General features: G+C 42.1%; 2 protein-coding genes and 1 long non-coding RNA gene across 4 annotated transcripts in view; 2 read left to right on the top strand and 1 right to left on the bottom strand.

Annotated features, from left to right (window-relative positions):
* LOC307004698 (guanylate-binding protein 4-like) overlaps window positions 1-21750 on the top strand; it is a 238983-nt gene that overhangs the window by 197954 nt on the left and 19279 nt on the right. The gene's annotated exons all lie outside the window — the stretch shown is intronic.
* LOC307004251 lies at window positions 7258-9459 on the top strand. Its single transcript, XR_013798954.1, has 3 exons — window positions 7258-7396; window positions 7485-7605; window positions 7699-9459. It is a non-coding gene; the product is annotated as an uncharacterized lncRNA (long non-coding RNA).
* Window positions 13766-17121, bottom strand: LOC307004250 (uncharacterized protein). Of its 2 annotated transcripts, none has more exons than XM_079623350.1 (5): window positions 16742-17121; window positions 15486-16430; window positions 15028-15374; window positions 14567-14772; window positions 13766-14420 (listed from the first exon to the last, which is right to left on the bottom strand). In XM_079623350.1, the coding sequence occupies exons 1-3, from the start codon at window positions 16898-16900 to the stop codon at window positions 15045-15047; spliced, it is 1434 nt and encodes a 477-aa protein (XP_079479476.1). In that variant the 5' UTR covers window positions 16901-17121; the 3' UTR covers window positions 13766-14420; window positions 14567-14772; window positions 15028-15044. The 2 variants fall into 2 exon arrangements, with proteins under 2 accessions (XP_079479476.1, XP_079479477.1); XM_079623351.1 differs by having other exon boundaries at window positions 15028-15371.

The following is a 21750-nucleotide window of genomic DNA, read 5'->3' as shown; positions in this document are numbered from 1 at the left end:
AACAATCAAAAATAGGGATGCACCGATCCGATACTCAGTATCGGTATCGGCTCCGATACCTCCATTTTGGCAGGATCGGATATCGTATCAGACGAGGCCGATCCAAATCCGATATTGTGCGTATTACTATTCTGTCATTGTTGAGCCCCACAAAAGGCACAAATACGTTATAAAGCACTATGAAGTTTTCATGCACTATATTATACGTGTTCAGAACCCATTCTATAGTCTAATATGAGGTAGAAATGAATATTTAAGTCGTTACATTCAAGTTCACATAAACCCACCGCTGCGGCTGTCAGTCATTCTCCATTCAGCATCAAACAGCGTTCGGTTACGACAGTCAACAGCATGAAACTCTCATCAAGATGATTCAAAGTTAATATTATTATACTTGATCTGTAGATAAAGGTATGGTTTCGCATAAAATTACTTTATCTTGCTGGACTGTATTGCTGTACATTTTCTACCAGTTGTCTCTCACAACACCGGAGTAGAGCACTATGATTGATTCACGCGCACAGTAACTGAAATTTAAAACGGTTAAAAGAATAAATAAACTATTGCTTAGATAGATACTGTATAATACACTACGCATCAATATGTCTTTCCTTCGTGCTTTGAACTCTTCAATGCTGCTTCAAGCGCATCATTCTGCGCTCGCGATGCGTATAAGTGCTTTGTGCCGCACTGTATTGGAGCCTTTTATATTATAATACTTTTGCACAATGACATATTATTAATAGCCTTTCTTGTTCTGTCCTACTCCTATCTATCATATGTTGCTTCCTCATTAAACAGCTGTGCTATAATTAAATAAAAAACATCTTGATTTTATAGCAGGCTATATAGCCTACATTTAAAAAAAAACTTTTTGATCTTGTTATTCATGAATGTATTTTACAACAATACAAAGATGCTCAGATTTTATAAAATTAATACATTTTAGTGCTGAATTATCCACTAATCTAGTTTACAATAGCATTTTTGTCATAGATTATGATCATATATTTTTCTGATTTGTTGTTTTTCTTCATAATGAAGTTGTCTGTATTAAAGGTAGGGTAGGTAGGATTTATATAAAAACTTTTTACCAAATTTGATTAAACTTTCTATATATATCAATGCATAATTAAAATGTAAGTACTCTGATAAAAAGAGTATAAAAATCGAGTGACTCTAGACCGTTTAATCTTCATTAAACACAGCTCATTATTTCCATTCGGGACGAATCACAGGATTGGCTTGCGCGACTGTCACTCGACGTCGCCATGACTACCGCCGTTATTACTGGCTCTGCCCACGTGCGCGCAGTCGCGCACCCGTTTTTAGGTGGGAGTGAATGGAATTAATGAGCTGTGTTTAATGAAGATTAAACGGTCTAGAGTCACTCGATTTTTATACTCTTTTTATCAGAGTACTTACATTTTAATTATGCATTGGTATATAAAGACAGTTTAAACAAATTTGAATAAAAGTTTTTTTTAGACAATTCTGACCTACCCTACCTTTAAGTAGATTGTGTTTAACACACAAAATAGTGATTATCAGTTCAATACACGGGGTTATAGAAATTCTACTTGATAAAAAAAAAAAACTGCCCTGGTATCGGATCGGTATCGGTACTCAGAATTTTTGGATCGGATCGGATCGGTTCTGAAAAAAACTGGTATCGGTGCATCCCTACTCAAAAAGCCATTCTTTTTTTAAATCTCCTCATTCTTTGTGCAAGGTAATGTAATGATAGTGCCTGAGAGCTCCTAATAGGGCCATTATGGGAGGGTCTTTGTCTTTTTCAGGTGTGAAACACTCAATATTCATGATGGTTAACGCCTACTCGCATAAAGCTTTCTTACACAAGACATGTCATACAACATTTAAATCAATATATTGTCTGATCTGAATGAGTATTCAGGATGATTTTCACATAGTTTTGGAGCAAATATTCTAGGCTACGCGATACAATTTTCAAAAGTCTTGTGAAGAAATAATCAGTTTGGGTTTCTTGACCTTATTTTAGTGACATTTTTTATTGTCATTTTCACAAACCATGCATAAATGTTATTATCTCAAAACTACAAAATTTTACATACATGCTGCTGACATATTATTGTAGCAGAGTTTGTGCTGAATACAGTGTAATAAGACTTTAGCCATGAAAATGTCAGAAGTAACAGAAATAAGCGCAAATGTTAGAGCATGTCAGAACACCTCCAGGACCCAGAAAACCCCTCAGGCCCCAGAGGGTTAACACATACTGGCCAGCCTTGTTGATGGTGTTGATGAGCTCCTGCTTGAAGTGTGGTGCTAACCCGAATCGTATGATGTATCCAGTTTTGTCCTTGCCACAAGTGAACGACTTTGCTATATCCGAATCTGGAAACATAGCCTTGAAAACTTCAGCCAAGTTTTCGTTTGAGTTCAGTGAATGGTGTTTCTCCGCTGTGTGGAGACACCACAACACCTCAGCACGCAGTGTTGCTGTGCCGCCCAGAGCCACTCTGATGTCGGCTGCAGAAGATGAGGAAGCAGAGACAGCCTGGGTCGTAGCTGTAGCTTCAGGTGCGACTGCCGGTTGTGTAACGACGTTGGCACTAGGTTGTGGTGGTGCAACGCGATTACCACAGAAGCTAGCGATGGAGAGCTGCCGCTCTCGGCGGCTAGCAGCGGCTTTGTGGCCAGCACAACACATGTGGGACTTTAACGAGTTAATGCCCATTGACACAATACTTATTTTTTTCTTGCATAATGTACAATATGCCTCCCTGACATTCCCCTCGACTATCAGAAACGATCTGTAAACAGGGCTTTAAGTGTAAAATACCAAACTTACCCTTTAACACTGATAAGCATTGTGTTTAATGTGTCACTCATGCCCAAGGTTTCTTGTAGCCAGATGACACATGAAAATGAGCTTTTTCTGTTTGGGTGAAAAAGCACGCACGGCGGCTCTCTAGGGAGCTTCCTGTGCAAACTGGGAGCGTTTTTTCGATTCAGATGCTCAGCTCTCGTCTGGCTCTCTTCTCGAGGGAAGAGCTCAGCATCTGAATCTCTGCGTTCTGGAATCCCGCTCTTGCCAAGGCAGAGTGGTGTTTCGCTTCAATGGGGTACCTTGCTGAGTTCGCTGATGGTCTCGAGAGGGGCGGTTCCTCTCAGACACGTCATCGACTGATGAGAGCCCTGCAGAGGTATGAGAAAACCTTTTCCTACTGTTTCTGCAGCGAGTACAATACAGAATAATGGAAACGCCGCAGGTATACTGTCTGATCTGTTAGTAAAATGTTTTTGTGCAAATAACATTTCTCTCTTTTTCTTTCAGATCGGGATGACTCTAATCTTGCGTTGCCGAGGCAGCGCGTAGATTTCGGGGTCTACAGTAAAAAGAGACACGCGATCTGTGAGACAATACTGATTGGGTGGGAGGCATTCACAGTCAACTCCTGAGGGTGCTGGAAGTGTTCAATAGAAATGTCTCGATGCGTACATCCGTGCGCTGTCGAATGTTTCAGCATCGCACCTGTTGACTTTCTTCTCAAGGGATGAAAGCCAAATATATCGTAAGGTTCGTGTCACAGGTCGGGGTTGGCCAATCAGGCTGCACCCACCCCTGAGACCCGTACCACCCTTGGGGAGTCGGACAGAGGCCAGGCAAAGATGACAGACAACAAGATTTCAAGTAACCAATATTTTATTGAATATAAAAATGGATAAGAGGGTTTTAAAATAGTGAGTCTTCTGAGCAGGGTCGTTCCGTCCTGCGGACCCGCCGAAGGCCCACAGAGTGCAGTGTAGGGAGGTGCTCTGGTAAATGGCTTCGCTGTCTTCCAATGGGAGGGACGAGTCGGGACTCACGACTGGGAGGAAGCTGCTGCAGGACAGTTCATGTGCGTATTCCGGGTGACGTACTCCCTTCACAGCGGGAAACAAACCGAGAACTTACGGCTGGAGGGCTTCACTGCAAAGCAGTCAGGTGAGTATACAGGCACGTAATCCTCTTCTTCTACGGGTGACTGCAGTGAAGCCCTCCAGCCGTAAGTTCTCTGTCTGTCACCCGTAGAAGAAGAGGATTACGTGCCTGTATACTCACCTGATTGCTTTGCAGTGAAGCCCTCCAGCCGTAAGTTCTCTGTCTAAGCAATCAGGTGAGTGTACAGGCACGTAATCCTCTTCTTCTACAGGTGACAGACAGAGAACTTACGGCTGGAGGGCTTCACTGCAAAGCAGTCAGGTGAGTATACGCGCACGTAATCCTCTTCTTCTACGGGTGACAGACAGAGAACTTACGGCTGAAGGGCTTCACTGCAAAGCAGTCAGGTGAGTATACAGGCACTTAATCCTCTTCTTCTATGGGTGACAGACAGAGAACTTACGGCTGGAGGGCTTCACTGCAAAGCAGTCAGGTGGGTGTACAGGCACATAATCCTCTTATTCAGCACGTGACAGACAGAGAACTTACGGCTGGAGGGCTTCACTGCAAAGCAGTCAGGTGGGTGTACAGGCACGTAATCCTCTTCTTCTACGGGTGACAGACAGAGAACTTACGGCTGGAGGGCTTCACTGCAAAGCAGTCAGGTCAGCCTCTTGGAGGGCCGGCAGACACGGAGCTTACGGCGGGAGAAGTTCGGGCTGGAGGAATCTCACTGCAAAGCAGTCGGTTAAGCATTCACCTACGTGTCCCTCTTCACAATGGGCTGTCAAATAATACACTCCAATATCTGTAGAGTACAACAGTGTTAGCCTCTCCTTACGTCTTTAGAACGTGATAGAAGACTCAGGTAAGTAATGGACGTCCAGCGGGTTTAAGTTCACACTTCACACATCAAAACAGTGCATCACATCACTTCATCACTGCAATTCAGCACTCAGTGGGAAATACATATATAAATGGCCGTCGCCCATGTTCTGACCTGGCATTCACATCAGGGAGTCCCATAGACAAAAGAGAGAGAATGGAGATCGATTGGACTACTCTCAGGCTGCATTCCAAACCGTATACTTCCCTACTATTTAGTATGGGAAAAAGAGTAGGCGAGCGAAAAAGTATGTATGAATCCAAAAGAGTAGGCGAGAATTACCTGGGTGACGTACTAATTATCACGAGATTCGGACTTAAGTGCGTTCGAATATGTCTACTTTCCTACTATATAGTAGGCGAAAACAGTACGTGAAGGAAGCAGTACGTTCGAAACATCAGTATTCATAAAAGAGTAGGCGAGAAGTTCCCGGATGGCTTACTGCTTCCTGCCCGATTTTTGAGTGCTCAACCGATGGATACTCTTCTATCCCAGGAGGCCACGCGAGGGGATACGTCATTATCAAACATCACGGAGATCAGCGACGCGCAGGGTTTCAAATGTGAGTAAACACGGTTCCTTGTGTTAAAATTGCATATGTTAAACTACTATAGAGTAAACATTTGAACTGTTGAAGATGTAAAGGAGTTAGACAGTATAGTATAGTTCTGATTTTGCTGTAAAAACACGTTTTATTATGTATAACGTTAGCTCTAGCTGACAGGGGAGTTCCAGTAAGGACATGTAAGTTACGTCTCTAACGTGGATTTACATAAACCATAAACATCTTAAAGATGCTTATTTTAAACGTCTATTTACTACAGAATCAAATGACATTGTGCTTTTAAAATGACTGCTTTTGTGTTATGTTTGTGCATTTTTGTAGGATCTGAAATGTCAGCAGACTGGTGTGAGCACTGAGGATGAGGAGCACAGAGCTGAATCCTGGAGATGGTGCCATTGTGGCGAAAGAGCAGTATTACAGATAGGAAGGATTTCGACTACGCCACCCGGGGAATTTCGCCCCGGGAAATATGGACGACACAAGTTATTATTACTAGGTCACTCAGGTTCGATTCTCTAATAAAGGTAGGCAGAGACGTGGATATGAAAATGTACAAAAATTCTTTATTAATACAAGTCTATTTTAAAACAGATATATAATCACATTAATAAAAATTGCAATCAGGAGCTTTACTGGCCAAGTTTTAAGTAAACAAAAACACACCTTTGAATAAACACACACTCACTATACGAATACACTGGTTACAAAAACACAACAAAAAAAAAGACACACAGACTAGCAGAGCTGAGGTAACCCACGGGAGGAGAGATCACTAAACTTAATTCACCGAATGCACTCACACACACAGCAAAGACTTCAAAAGTGTCACGGCAAACATTCGGGGAGAACACCACCACCACCACCACCACCACAAGAGATCCTCCACCCGTGGAACCTCAGCACCTGAAAGGAAATCACAAAACAAATTATTAATAACCAACATCAACATACTAACTGCAATATAGCCCAGTTGGATGATGTTTAGGGTAACGTTACGGTCGTGAGCAGATAGTAATTCACAATTAGAAGACAATCACAAACAACTTACAAAGGTGTAAACAAAACCCATAAATAAATAGTTTAGTGTTACATTTGTTGGACACTAATAAGCGTCGTCTCAAGTTCAATAAACAAAGAAACGTTAAATCAACAAATCATCACTAAAACCAGACAGCAACGATCCCCTTCATCAGTGGAGTGACAATCTTCTCACAGATGGCAACAAGTTTGTATTGCGCACGGTAGCGACAACGGAGCAGGAAAATACGATGCTCTCTTTATCCAGAAGCAAGGAATCGACGGGGCTATAATAGCTTTTTATAGCACCAGCAGGAAAAACAAATCGCCTGGACGAGAGAGAAAATCCTAAGCCAAATACAAAGAAACACTAAGATTTAGGTCTCAATTGCTAAATTTTCAGCTCGTGACTACAGTTATGCAAAATAACACTTACCGGAAGTAGACCTTTCACAGGTACAGATGCGGAATGTGCTCGTCCTTTCACAGGTACAGATACTCAAAACAATCATGCAATCCACTGTTCAGCTGGACTACAGGGACACTGCACATAACTCAAAACAATCAGCCGATCCTAAACCCCCGAATAAAAACAAACAATACGCTTTCCACCAACAGTTCACACATACCTGAAAGGCGAGCAGCCAGCAATTGCACCCACCATGACAAGCCGAGGGAAACCGGGGCAAAAAGACAGGCTAAACACAACACCAATACTTAGTCCCGTACATACAAGAAACTAAAAACAGAAGTTGCTAGATGCTAATGTAACCGAGTGAATGAGATGAGTGACATCAGTGAGCACCTATCAGCAGGGAGCCCTCCCTATTTAAGAGCTGATTGGCTGTGTCACGTCCGACTCCGCCTCCTTCCGTGTTTACAGTGACTGTAAGTGTGCGTTAGCATATAGCAATTTTGTTTTTCTGGTTTCTTGTGCATACGGGACTAATGCATAGTGTTGTGTTTAGCCTGTCTTCTCTAGTTTCCCTTGGCTCGTCTTGGTCTGTGCGCTCCCTTTCAGGTATGTGTGAACTGTTGGTGGAAGGCGTATTGGTTGTTTTTATTCAGGGGGGTTTTGGGATCGGCTGATTGCTTTGCGTTATGTGCAGTGTTCCTGAAGTCCAGCTGAACCGCAGATTACATGATTTTGAGTATCAGTGCCTGACCAACACACAAATAGTTTGTGTGTGTGTGACCGAACACATTGTGTGGATCCATCGTCCCCTTCCGGTAAGCGTTGTGATGTATTTAATTTTAACTACGAGCCGAAAATGTAGCAGTTGAGCCATGCATCTTAGTAGTGTCTTTGTGTATCTGATTTAGGATTCTCCCTCTCGTCCAGGCAAATTGTTTGTCCGGCTGGTGCTATAAACAGCTGTTATAGCCCTGAAACCTCTTGCTGCAAGATTAAGAGAGCCTATTTCTCTGCGGTGCTCCAGTTTACCAGACAACCTGTTGCCGTTTGAGAATATCGTGTCACTCCACGCATTAAGATCGTTGCTGTCTGGTTTTATTGACAATTTATTGATTTAATATTACATGTTATTGACTTTCTGAGGCTGACGCTTGTTAGCAGTTAAAGCCAGAGCATCAAACCACCTGCTAGTGAGCCCATTGTGGGGATCGAGTTATCTATGTGTTGGTGCTTACCTTTTTGCATACAATTGTATACCATTTGTGATTAATTAATCTTTTTGTGATTTTTCTTTCAGGTGCTGGGGTCCACGGAGGGAGGATCTCTTTTGGTGGTGGGGTTTTCTTTGAACGGTTTGCTGTGACACCTACGAGGCTGTTTGATGGTGTGAGTGTTTTTCGGTGAATTAATTTAGTGATCCCTCCTCCCGTGGCTAACCTCAGCCCTGTTAGTTGTGTTTTTCTTTGCTGTGTCTGTGTCTTTTTGCTGTGTCTTTGTGATTAGGTGTATTGATACCGAAACGGGTGTGTGTTTGCTGGTTTGGTCAGTTAAATGTGTGTCTCGTCTATTTGAGTGCTGTGTTGTAACCCAAACCCTTGCCAGTGTGGCTCCTGGTTGTTAGTCTTGTTATGTGAGTATCTTACTGTTTTTAAATTAAATTTGTAATAAAACTTTTGTACATTTTGTTATATCCACGTCTCTGCCTACCTTTATTAGAGAAAGTGAACCTGAGTGACCTAATGATAATAATTTGAGTGTTGTCCATATCTCCCGGGGCGAAATTCCCCGGGTGGCGTAGTCGCAAACTTTTCCTACTGGTAATTCCACATTTACATCGCCACACTAACACACATACCTACAGCCACTGTAAACAACAGAAGGAGGCGGAGTCGAGCGTGACACATCCCAGGCTACAGCCAACCAGCTCTTAAATAGGAGGGATTCCCTGCTGATTGGTGCTCACTAATGTCAATCTCATTCATTCGGTTACACCATGTACGAGACCCTCCATCACTCCACCGGCCCTTATTGCCTCAGATTGTGACAACCTCCGGCACTCCGGCACGGCTCACCTCTGGCGGTCCGCTGGTTCATCAGAATAAAGCCGCAGAATGGGAACCGCTGTGTTGAGATGGCAGTAGATGTGGTTCAGCGCTTGTAGTCTACATACATGATTGTAGTTTGAATAAAGCTTTGTTTCATGTGTTGACTTGTACCGGTATATGCATTTGTTTATTGTGTGATGGTGACTTTTCATTCATTTACTCATTTATTAATATTTATCATTGTTGTCAGTAAATAAAATATCATTATTTAATTAATTGTTTGAATGAAAATGTAGATGTTCACAATATACACATCTAGAGTGTATTCATGCATAACTATGTCATATGACATACATTACATTTTGTCTGTTTTATAGATTTTTTTTCAGTAAAAAGTAATATAATTAAGTATTGGTCAGTATTTGTCACGGTAAGCCACTTTTGCTTGTGGATGAAAATGTTTGGATATAAAATAAAGAAATTAACAACATATTCAAGAGATGACAATTTTGGGATTTCGTAATAAAAATAAATAATATCGTTAAGGATAAAACGGTGGGTCACATAAGTAGGGTTAAATATAAGAACTTAAATCAACCCTAAATGTATTCTCAAAATAAATGGGCAGCAGTTTCTTTAAATAGACCATAAAATGAGCAAGTTTAATCAATATCAAGATATTTACAGATAGATGAATTAAACGTGTCGTTCAAATCTTTAAGTTGTTGCACTTGTGATAACGCGTCGTAGGTCACATGATAACGTCAACATGGCAGATGTCCGGTTCGCATTCATACTTAACGAGATTTGGCTATAAAGTACCTACTCTTTTAGCGCTCGTTAAGTAAGTACTTATTGAAATTAAGTACCTACTCATTGAGTATGCGGTTTGGAATGCAGCCACAGTCTCTCACAAACGATCTTACTGTTCCGCGATTTCCTCCTTCTGGTTGAGTCGGCGTGCTCTTTCTCCCAAACTCACAGTGCCGCGCCCGTTTGCCAGCCCCACTTCCTCTTCTCCACCGCTCACGCATCCTCCGAGATACACAGTCCCAAAAAAACACACCCCTTTGGTCTGTACTTTCTCCTTTTATCCTCCCCTAATGGCAACGTGTCCCAATCGCGGGGCTTCAATCCCCTCGTGCACAGCTGCCGGCGATTTTGGCTAATCGCCCCATTCACGGGGATTTTTGCGCTAACCCGGAACTAGCCCGGTGTTCCGTTGTTATGGGTCCGGCGGGAGGCAATCTCGGCGAACATTAGTTCCGCCTTACAAGGGAAAAAGTTGAAATTTCGTCACCTCGTGACATTCAAATCTCTCGCTTGTCGAGGCAGCATGTAGATTACTAGACCGTAATTATATTTATCAGTATTGTTTGGAAATTATGGTTGTATTTAATTCTATAAAATTAAAATTATGGAATATTATCTAGATATTTTCAGCCATCCAGACCGTGTTTCACAATTTTTACAGCCGCCTGGGCCTCACTGAGTGTGAGCTGCCAAAGGTTGGCTGTCAGGTGGGAGTATGAGCTCCCACATGCTGTGGTTGTCAGGTCACAGGCCTCACCAGGCCTTCCTGAGTATGAGCTCCCGCACACTGTGGTCATCAGGTTACAGGCCTCACCAGGCCTTCCTGAGTGTGAGCTCCCACATACAGTGGTTATCAGGTCAGAGGCCCCACCAGGCCTTCCTGAGTATGAGCTCCCACATACTGTGGTTATCAGGTTACAGGCCTCACCAGGCCTTCCTGAGTATTAGCTCCCACATACAAAAACCCCAGGTTCCTTAAAATTTGGAGTCCTGGCGTGTCTTCACTCTGCACGCCGCGTTCTCTTTGTTTCAGGCGTCTCCTGTACAGAGCCTGGAGCATTTTTGGTAAATCCACCTTACCAAATCCCCCACAAGCTCCCACAATGTGTGGTTGTCAGGTTACAGGCCTCATCCGGCCTTCCTGTGTATAGCTGCCACTTACTGTGGTTATTATCCGGTCTTCTGGGTTGTGAGTTCCCACATACGATGGTTATCAGGTTACAGGCCTCACCAGGCCTTCCTGAGTATGAGCTCCCACATGCTGTGGTCGCCAGGATACAGGCCTCACCGGCCCTCCTGAGTATTAACCTGTTAGCCTGCAATGCCACTTTTGAAAAATCCCCAGAAATGGCATACCCAAACTAAAACAGATACAGTTCATGAACCCTTTGTACTAAAAGCATAAGTATGGTCTCATTTGAAAGCTGACACCTGGCACTTTATTGGAAATGTAGAATTAATTATTGTCATAATGAAAAATGAAAAAAAAAAATATGAATAGCTTCAAAGTTGTGTAAGTTATTAGAAATTTATTTTTATGAAACATCTTCATGAAAATGAAATTGAAGTTGGCACTGTAGCAATCTAGAATTGCACTCCAGCTAAAGCCACATGTCTGACCATGTTATATTTAAAATTTGAAGGTGATGTCTAAAACTCTGTATTTAGTTAAATGTTTTTCAAGATCATGTCAAATGGCTTTATTCTGATTAGACTCTAAAATGCAAACTTGTGTTTATTGTCATCTATTAGCATCTATCCAGTCTATTGTATCTATTGTTTTGTGTTGCAAACGAGCCTCATTCAGTGTCAGTCTCTCCTGCTCACATTCACACCTTTCCAGCCTGCTTATGGCCCTAAATATGCTTTTCTTTTGTCTGCATTATAATGGCTAACGACTGGCTATTCACGCTGTTTCAACCCCTAATTTCTTTCATAGTTCTCACTTCACATTTGAAACTGTATCAAATGCCTTTCTTAAATAAAGAAACATTTCAGTAAGCATTCCTATTTAGAAAAATTCATAAAAAATAACAGCTAGATGGCAGGTGTACCTAGAGAGCTAGCTAGCATGTTAGCTTAGCACACCATCAATACACGTCCGGGAATGTCACATGGTTATGGTTCTTCTTCATGTGCACCCATGGAAAATACTGTGCAAATGGCGCCCTCAGGCTGCTGGTATGGATTGAAAACACAGTACATCAGAGTATCCAGTGCGCATTATCTTACATGGACGCATTTGGATATAAATTCAATAAATATTATTCCTGTCTATAGAAATATGATGTAAACCTATGAGAATCTATCAATATTTCTCCAAATCTGCACATTTTTGAGCCAAAAGCCCTGAGGGACGTTGTTTTGTCAAGCGTTCTCATGACGACAGCACGGGAGTTTTTTTCTGAATGGACGCGGCTGATGCTCATAATTCATATTAAAGGTATCGACTCATTTTTTCATTACATAAATCCTGACACAAATTAAGACATAACTCTCCCTATAAGTTTCTCAGAATACAATAGTGGTCAAATACTGAAACGTGAGACTTATATCTTTTTAATGATGTATAGTTTGTCAAGGTAATAGCATTAAATCTGATAGTAACTTTTAAACTACTATTAAAAAAAAAAAAAACGCTTCAGTGCGTCATCGTTCTGGCAACGGTTAACAGGTTAAGCTCCCACATTCAGTGGTCACCAGGCTTCAGGCCTCCTTGGCCTTCCGGGTTAAGAGATTTCACATGTCAGGTTGCAGGCCTCACCAGGCCTTCCTGAATGGGAGTTCCTGAATATGAACTCCCACTTACTGTGGTCGCTAGGGTATAGGCCTCACTGGTTGTGAGCTTCCACATGTCAGGTTGCAGGCCTCATCAGGCCTTCCTGAATGTGAGCTCTCATGCATTGTGACTATCAGGTTACAGGCCTCATCTGGCCTTCCTGATCATGGGTTCCCACATGCTGTGGTTGCCAGGTTACAGGCCTCACCGGCCTTCCTGGATACGAGCTCCCACATTCTATGGTCGTCAGGTCACAGGCCTCACTAGGCCTTCCTGAATATAGAGTGATGAAGCACATCCACCTCTACTTCATCTATTTTTCTTAAACCCATGCTTATGGTAAGTCACACGCATGAACGTCTTGTGTACTTTCTAAAATCCATTTTTTATGGTAAGGGTCATGCGCTGTACGCTTCGGTCCCTTCCTATGTGGCTCAGATCCTGGAAATTGCGTCCTGTTGTCAAAGTATGCTACGGCGGACGCCTTTCTCTAGCCAACTTCCACATTCTGTGGTTATCAGGTAAGTCTCTCCAGGCCTTCCTGAGCATGAGCTCCCACATGCTGTGGTCGCCAGGTTAGAGGCCTCACCAGGCCTTCCTGGATTCAGAATGGCTAAGCACACGCACTTTCGTTTCGTGTACTTTCTAAAATCCATATTTATGGTAAGGGTTATGCGCTGTCCGTTTCGCCCCCTTTTTTATGTTGCTCAGACTCTGGTTCTTCACCTTGGATCCCACTCTAGATGCGTCTTCTGTCACAATGTATTATGGCAGGCGCCTCCCTTTCAAGCTATCTCCCACATTCTGTGGTTACAGGCCTCATTAGGCCTTTCTGAAGGTAGCCCCACATTGTGTGACTGTCAGGTTACAGGCCTCTCCGGCCTGTAACGAGCTCCTGAATACGAGCTCCCGCTCACTGTGGTCGCCAGGTTCAGGCATGTGATTGCCTAAGGACAAAAAAGCAGGAAAATATACCGAGACCCCGATCATCCCCCCCCCCACACGCGCGCCGATCAAACTGGGGGCGGATCTATATGGATCAGGGATGTTCAACTTCGGTCCTGGAGGGCCACTGTCCTACAGAGTTTAGTTTCAACCCTGACAAAAGCTCTTTTCTAGTAATCCTGAAAACATTGATTAGCTTGTTCAGGTGTGTTTAATTAGGGTTGGAGCTAAACTCTGCAGGACAGTGGCCCTCCAGGACTGAAGTTGAACATCCCTGATATGGATAGTAAATCAGGACCCATAACAACTTATTTGAACAAAAATAAATTATTTTTTATTTTTTATTTTACAGCAACATACAACTTATTATTAACACTGCTCCATCACCACCTCTCTCTATAACAACCATGACAAAAAAAAAAATATATCAACTTATTTTTGTTTTACATTTTTACCCAACTTTAACAGTTAAATGTGCAACATGCAAACTTTCATGTCAGAAGAAGGCCTCAATTTTTGTATGACTCTTTAGCCTTTGTAGCAAGCCTTTAGAGCCTCTACACGTTTCTTTTGGAATTTGCGCCTGGCACTCACAGCTGCTGCCACAATGGCATCTTTTGACATTTTCTTGCTGGCTGTGGGCTTCTCAGAGTGATAAGGCCTTTTGTTCAGTTCTTCTTTATTTCTGAGCAGAGCTCTGTACCTTTGGCTCGATAGTTTTACATTTCTGCACAGCTGTACATTAACAGGACTCTCCTTTGTCTTCCGGGAGTAGTGCTGAATGGCCGACACCTGCATGGCCTTCAGGTTGTATTTGACCACTTGATAGGACTCATATGTCTCAACACTTAGGTTGGCAGCTTTGGCTTGCAGGATGTTGGACATTACACTGAATGCTGATTCCACCTGTGGACCATGAAATGGGCATAGTGCAGACAGTGCAAGCTTGCAGAGTGCTGGGTACCTCTGAGTCTTTCTCACAACATTCCACCATAAATCAACTCTTGCCCCCTCTGTCATCTGAGGTAGTGTCATGTCACTTGCATATCTAGAATGGGAAACAACAGTTTAAGCTCATTGTTTGCCAAAATAATTCCTTACAAAAACAGGCTACATTATACAATTACTAGAAAAATATCAAACATGTGACTTATTAAAAATCTGTGCAAATGGCATTCCAACAATTATATACACCTGTGTATTTCATGTTGAAATCCAGCTCTCTCCAGTTCATTAAGCTTCACAGTTGGAAACATGTTTGGCAACTTCTGGAGATGAGGAAGAATGTGATGGCTTCCTCATGCATATGGGTCCAAGCATGACAGAGTCCTTAGGGTTGGACTGTCAAGAGGTAGCTTTGTTTGAAGGTCACCTGCACAGCTGGTGTAGGCTTGGATTACCTTTTATAAATAGAGTACAGTTTAAGAAACAAGTAAAGACTTACAGTATATGTGGAACCTGCTCCAAGATAAGTTGCTTAGGAAGTGTTTTTATTTTAAATGAATTAAATGTGTATTGTTATGGTATGATGTCATTTATGTCATGTCTAATATTGAGGGCCATGTTGGAAATAAGTGTTTAATTCGCTTTCACAGGCTATTCTCATCTAATGATGACATGTTTCAATGTTTTACCTAAATAAACCCATCCTATACCTTAGTTTTGAAAGCCTTCACAACAGGGTGTTTCCTCCCTGTTCCTCCCACAAGGAGGGATGAGGCCTCAGAGCCAACAAAAGGTGCTGCAAGATGCCGTCTGTCGATGTCAGGTCAAGCAGCTTCATCTTTGGCCCGGACAGATTCCTTCCTTTGCTGTTTATCAATTCTCCTGGCTTGATGAAGCGAGATAAAAACTCCCTGACCAGTTTATCCTGCTCATCATGGAGTTTATGAACCTGTGGGTCCTTGGACTGAAAAAGCAGGACGTAATGTTTCAGCATGGGAAGGACTGCTGAATAGAAGTGGAGCTCAAGGAGGGTTTTCTTGTCCTCAAATAGCACCTGCTAAAACATAGAAACATATTTTCTCTCTGCACCAATCACAGCAATGTACATCTAACAAGCACCTTGAATCAATCAATAAATATTTACTTAAAAAAAAAAAAAATGTCTGACCTTCTTGCAAATCCTGACCTTCCTCATCTTCCCCTCGTTTGTGAAGGTCTTGGACCTGTTCCCCAACTCCTTCCACAACTCCTTGATCCGGGCCCTGCCTGTTTCCTGTACTTCACGCTTCTGTAGAATGGCACTGACAATGTCATTGTATGTACACTTATCTTCATTGCTGAGGAAGGCATAGTAAAACATGACCAGTGCATGCCACATTCGCAATGTTTCCAGACTGACATCCAAGACTGAGAGCCACCGATGTGGAATATAGCACTCTGGCCGCGAGAAATGGATTCCAAATATACTGCAAATTTCTCTGAGGCCATCTTTCATGTCAGCTGACCATTTGTGGTCTGTGTGCAGGTCGGACAGCAAAGACTCAACCCAACGCTCAAAAGGACAGCACAACTTCTTGCTGGCATTATGAAGGTGGTGACATGAGTCACCATTGATGTCAAGGAGATGAGGGGCACGGCGGTCTCTGATCTTCTTTTCCAAGCCATTTTTAGAGCCCCTCATAACAGCACAGGAGTCCATGAGAATTGACACCAGATTATCCCATGGGAGATTCATCTTTTCAAATAGCCCATCCAGTGCACTGAAGAGAGATTCTGCTGTTACAGATATGAGCTCCAAAGCTGCAAGGTGTTGGACAACCATCCTCTCGTGTTTATCGGACCAGTAGCTAACAAGCACACCTAATACTCTTTTGTTTGTCTTGCTTGTGGCCTCATCAATATTGAGGGAGAAGGGGACACTTCTGATTTCCTCAAGTACTTCATCCAGGATAGTCTTCTTCACACCATGGGTAAGCTTGTATGATGCTGATGTCCTGTCCATTGACAGTTCAGCAAGTGCTTTTGGATCTTTGGCCAACTCTTGAGCCAATTTAATAATACCAGACGTGACTGAGAGGGGAAGAGAATTCTCAGCAATAAATCCAAGAAGTGCCTGAAAAACAGAATTTGATTAAACACCATACATCCTAAATAAAATCATTTTTAATAATGATTAGTTTATATGATGATATTAGTATATCATCTTCACTGATTATAATGTAGTCAAAACCATTATTTTAAAGGAGTATTTGTTTTTGAGTATTATCCCCATTGAAAGCGATTTTATTTGCTGCTTTTGATAGAAAATTGGTAGATTTATTTAAGTTCAGCCCACCTCTAGTTATGTCTAAGTTAATAAACACCTGTTTCAAACATTGTAAAAAAGAAAATAAAAGAGTTACTACAAAATTAGAAAACACTTACTTGATCCTGAGCAACACGGTTGCATAGAGGAGGAATTGGTCTGGGTGTTGCCGAGTTGTTGTGTGGAGTTGCAACAATGATGTTATTAGCTCGTGCAATCTCAATGTGCATGTTCTGCTGTTGGATCTTCCACAGTTTCATATGTTTTGGATGCATCATATGTTTCCGGAGTGCAATCTTCCCACTTGTGCCATAGTTAATAGGGTGGTTGCAAATGTTGCAAATTGCCTTACCTGGTTCTCTAAGTTTGCTAAAGCAATTGAGTGATAAAGTGTTTCCCTCAACTTCGACAGTCTCCAGCAACCAGCTCCATTTAAAGTGATTCTTGACCCCCTCCTCGATAGACTTTAATTCAGGGCTTCATGCTAGCTTGGCCATGACTTTGTGTATGCTGGAAATCAAGAATAATGGAAAATTTTCATTAGAATGTAAGAATCCATATAAAAAAAAATATTCATATTTAATTTTTTTTGACTATCTAAAACTAGAGCAGAGCTACAATTTTGACATCGATCGTGTATGGAGAAAAACTGCCATATAGATATTTTTTTATATTACCTCACAATAACTATATTAGGCTGCTGTTGCTTTAAGATCTTACGCATGGTCCTATTTATATATATATATATATATATAAAAAAAATAGTATTTTCATGTATTTATATATATGAAGACTTCATATGCAAAAGCCTCTAAATGCCATCTGAGATTTTCTTCTAAAATGAGCACTTTTATCAAGCTCGTATATTTTGGATCAGTAATTTAACTAGAATGACCATTAATAGGTAATTTTCAATTACCTTAATGTGAAATAACTGAACATAAACATACAAGCTTGATAAAAATGATAATTTTAAAGGGGAAAAAAAATCTCAGATGGCATTTAGAGGCTTTTGCATCTGAAGTCTTCATATATATATATATATATAAATGTAATATATATGTATATATATATATATATATATATATGTATATATATATATATAGTAAGCCAATATACCTCTCTTTATGTGTGCACACATATTTTGTGCTCACACTCAAGGTGTGAGAATTCATGCAGTCACGTCACCATACCTGGCGGACAACAAACGCTGACAAAATTCGGTTATTGTTTGCCAGGACGCCGCCAGTTTAAATATAGCTACAATAGTTTTGAGGTGTGTAAACGACATGCCAGATAGTTGTCCGATTGGAAGCACACTAACCGCTGTCGCCCGCCAGGTAACGTTATGGTTGTGACGTGACTGCAAATATGAATTTGACAAAGCGACCCCGTGGATCCAAGCCGTATAAAACGCCTTTACATTAAGAAAAACTCTATCACAAACATTCACAAGAAATGAATTTATAAGTTGCTAAACCCTTGAAAACGACTTGCTACATAATACAACGATTCATACAGCAAAGTTTTAATGGTGGCTAGTTAACGTTAGTAGCTAAACAAAAGCTAGCAGATACAAATAATGATAATGAAGCTTAACGTCAAACATCAATAAATAAAATCAAAATCAATTTTCGACATCTAACTTAATCAATCGACAACAAAGTCAAATTATTAACTATAGTTTATATTAAGACACAAGCAATGATACATACCCAGATCATCCGATCCAGCGATGTTCTTGTCACTGTAGTCGAGCGAGAGCGACTGAGGTAAGTTACTGCAGCAGTGAAATTTGATATCAGTAACCGTGGTGACGTGCTGCCCGGTGTGGTTCTGTTGCACGCGTACGGCGATCGTGGTTCCCTCCCGGGTTACCATGGTGGCGGCGGTGGCGGCAGTGACACATCCCCACATTTTTTTTTTTTTTTTTACAGCATGATTCACGAAGGTCCTATTTTTAGGTCAGAAAATCCGGAAATCCGGAAAAATCACATCCCTGCAGGTTGCAGGCCTCACAGGCCTTCCTGAGTATGCGCTCCCACATGCTGTGGTCGCCAGGTTACAGGCCTCACCGGCCTTCCTGATATGAGCTCTCACGTACTGGAGCTCCCCACATGAGGGGATCATCAGGTCTTAGGCCTCAGTAGACCTTCCTGGTTTAAACCCTCTCTTACTTCCCCAGTGTTCGGAGCGAGCACTGGGTAGACCCGTGGATTGAGTGGACAACGTCCGTCATTTCTTGTAGTCACACTCTCCGTGAGATCCCGTCTCTGTGATCTGGGACTGAATGGTTTTCTGCCAGCTTCGCAGGCCTTCGGTTTTTGGATGCCTTATCCAAGGCAACTTCCAGAGGTTCTGTCTCGGACAGACAGGCAATGGCCAGACTGTGTGTCTTAGTATAGATCAGGAGGCATGCTCTCCTGAATAGTGACTGGCTGGGAGTCCCTTGGGTCCCCTAGCCACACTCCCTAGAAATGACCCCTTCTGTTAGGAAGTTATGGTCTCAAGCCTTTGAGCTGGCCCAGATATACCCCACATTAACTATGTTCTGGCAGTTTCTTGGTTCATTAGCTTAGGCTATGACCGGTAGGGAGTGCTGTCACTGACAGCCCGATATGACCTAAGGGTGAGTGGTCCCAGTGTTCTCTGAACTTTTGGTTCTGACAGTTGTCACTGCCTTTGGGCATGCACTCCCCTCAGCATGGCGGAGTGGGTATTTCGTTCCCCAAAGCGTCGATGATGTATTGTTGAGTTAGTTCCCTTCGAAAGGGAACGTCTCAGGTTACGACTGTAACCTATGTTACCTGAGAATAGGGAACGAGACAATACGTCTCCCTGCCATGCCTCGGGGCCTGCCTGCAACAGTCCCTGAAGACGATAGGATGTTGTTACGGTTTCAAGGCGCCCTTTTTATACATCCAGGTTGCGCGCTCATCATTCAAGGTGATGATGCACGGGCTGTCGCCGGTCAGGATGATTGCTGGGAGTTGATATTTGATTTCAGACACCTGTCACGCCTGAGGCGTTCCCCAAAGCGTCGATGACGTATTGTCTCGTTCCCTATTCTCAGGGAACATAGGTTACAGTCGTAACCTGAGACGTTTTTATGTACCTGTTCGTTTTTTTTAAATAAAAAAATTACTAAATTCAAACACTTTTACGATGTTTTGGGGGCTCAAACTGTTGGACAGCTAATTCAGAAAAAATACTTTCAAAATGTAAGACTATATAAAGCCGTGATAAGACTTTAATACTTTTAAAGGGTCTTCATTTTCCCAAAATTGATTTATCACCTTTTAATACTTTTCAAGACCCCGTGGATACCCTGAATTTATAGTGTTTTGAGACTTTGAATAAGAACATACCACAGAGAAGTCTTCTGAGCAAATTGTAAGTAATTTAAAATGCTTATAATTTAGGCCAGACTCAACTTACTTGACCTAACCTGAGAATAATAATAAGGTTAAAGGTGTTCAAAGTACACACCGCAAACAACAGCTCACATTATGCCACCATAAAACAAGTTATTGTAAACTTTATCACAAGGGCATAAATCCAATCTCCCAAAATCTAGGGCATTCTTGTAGTAAATCAGGTTAATAATTACATTTACTGTTTTTATACATGAAATTAACTTGACAAGTGTTGAATAATTGTAAGATTTACATGTACAGCCTGTTTTCTATGGGGGGTGGGGGATAACATTTAAAGGAATTTTGTGGATTCAACAAGTTAAACTCCGTCAGCAACAAAAAAATTTTTTTCTAATGAAACAACTAAGTGATGTTTACGTATATAATGTTGAAGCTTTATACCAGGGGTAGGCAACCTATGGTACGCACGCTGAGGGTCAATCGCTGGCACGCGAGTAAAAGTGAGAGAGATGCATGCATTTCATTCAGATAAAGTACCTCGTACCTGCATACAGATCTACATTTTGAGGAAATCATTCATCATAGTAAAACAGTGTGGCATAATGAGCTAGATATTCATTTGTCCTCGTTACTAAATTCTGTGACGTCATTGAGCTGCGCTTTCATTTAAGTTGGAGCGCGTCTTCAGTGAACTCTCACCTGTTGTTTGCTGCACGCTGCTGTGACCGTTCCAAGCGGGTCTTCGGTGAACTCTCGCCTGTCGTTTGCTGCACGCTGCTGTGACCGTTCCAAGCGGGTCTTCGGTGAACTCTCGCCTGTCGTTTGCTGCATGCTGCTGTGACCGTTCTGAGCGCCTGTTCGTGGATGAACATTTGCCATCCACCTCAGTTTAATTGTACATTTTTCTACTGTGTGTGTGGTATGGAGAGTATGTTTTCTTTTTAGGAGCTGCGGCCTTGTATAGGGAATTGACCGTTCCCCTCCCTTCCTTGGTGGTGATGTTCACACCGTGTGCCGTAACTGATCACTTCTCTGGGGCTCTTGTGCTGTGAGCGTGAGTGTGCAGTGCGTGTGAGGGGGACGTATATATATCTCTGGCGAGGGTGCCTTTTAAGAGGCCGTAGCCTCCTTTCTGTTGACCTTTTGTATTTGTATCTGAATGTTGAGGCTCATCTCCCTTCTGTGACTGGGGTTCTTTTGTAATTTATTAATAAACTGTTTTTTGTAATTTTGTATAAATACCTGTGTCTCCATGTCTTCGTGTCTCTCGTGAGGAACCGGTGCGTGGGTAATATTCTCTGTGTGAAATTCCCAGGGAGGCGTAGTCTAGATCAAAAAATATAGTCTCTGTAAATTTCTCGTGGTTGCCACAACAGCTTGTTATATTAAGGTAGGAGTTATACATACTATTAAAGTGTTAGAATTAGAGCGTGCAGGTCTGACAAACCATTGGTGCGATCACTGCGCATCACGTGGTTGTTCAATTGTACATAGTCAATCAAATACATTTCTGAGATATTCAGTATAGAGTCCTTATTAAACATTCCACACACATCAAAATGACTGATGCATTGTGAAAACCATGTTCATATGTGAGGGGGCACCAAAAAATAGCCTTTTAAAATCTCAAATTAGTTAAAATCTCCAGGAATCTAGAGCGAGCGAGCGTGCCCGCGAGACAACGACTGTGCTCCAAACCGCGTAGCACGTGCACGGCAGAGAGAGCAAGAGAACGCGCACGTGTGCCTCAT

Source organism: Phoxinus phoxinus (assembly GCF_949152265.1).
Source record: "Phoxinus phoxinus genome assembly, chromosome: 9".
Classification (NCBI taxonomy): domain Eukaryota; kingdom Metazoa; phylum Chordata; class Actinopteri; order Cypriniformes; family Leuciscidae; genus Phoxinus; species Phoxinus phoxinus.
Note: the sequence above shows the minus strand (reverse complement) of the source record. Positions and strands in the feature narration are given on the sequence as shown.

Bases quoted from the DNA above. Each gene is read 5' to 3' on its own strand.
- LOC307004250 (XM_079623350.1), bottom strand. From the start codon at position 16,900: ATGATGCATCCAAAACATATGAAACTGTGGAAGATCCAACAGCAGAAC. The intron at 16,431-16,741 runs GTAAGTGTTTTC...TCTGTTTTTCAG, and splicing joins ACCGTGTTGCTCAGGATCAA to GCACTTCTTGGATTTATTGC. The intron at 15,375-15,485 runs GTCAGACATTTT...TCTATGTTTTAG, and splicing joins AGGTCAGGATTTGCAAGAAG to CAGGTGCTATTTGAGGACAA.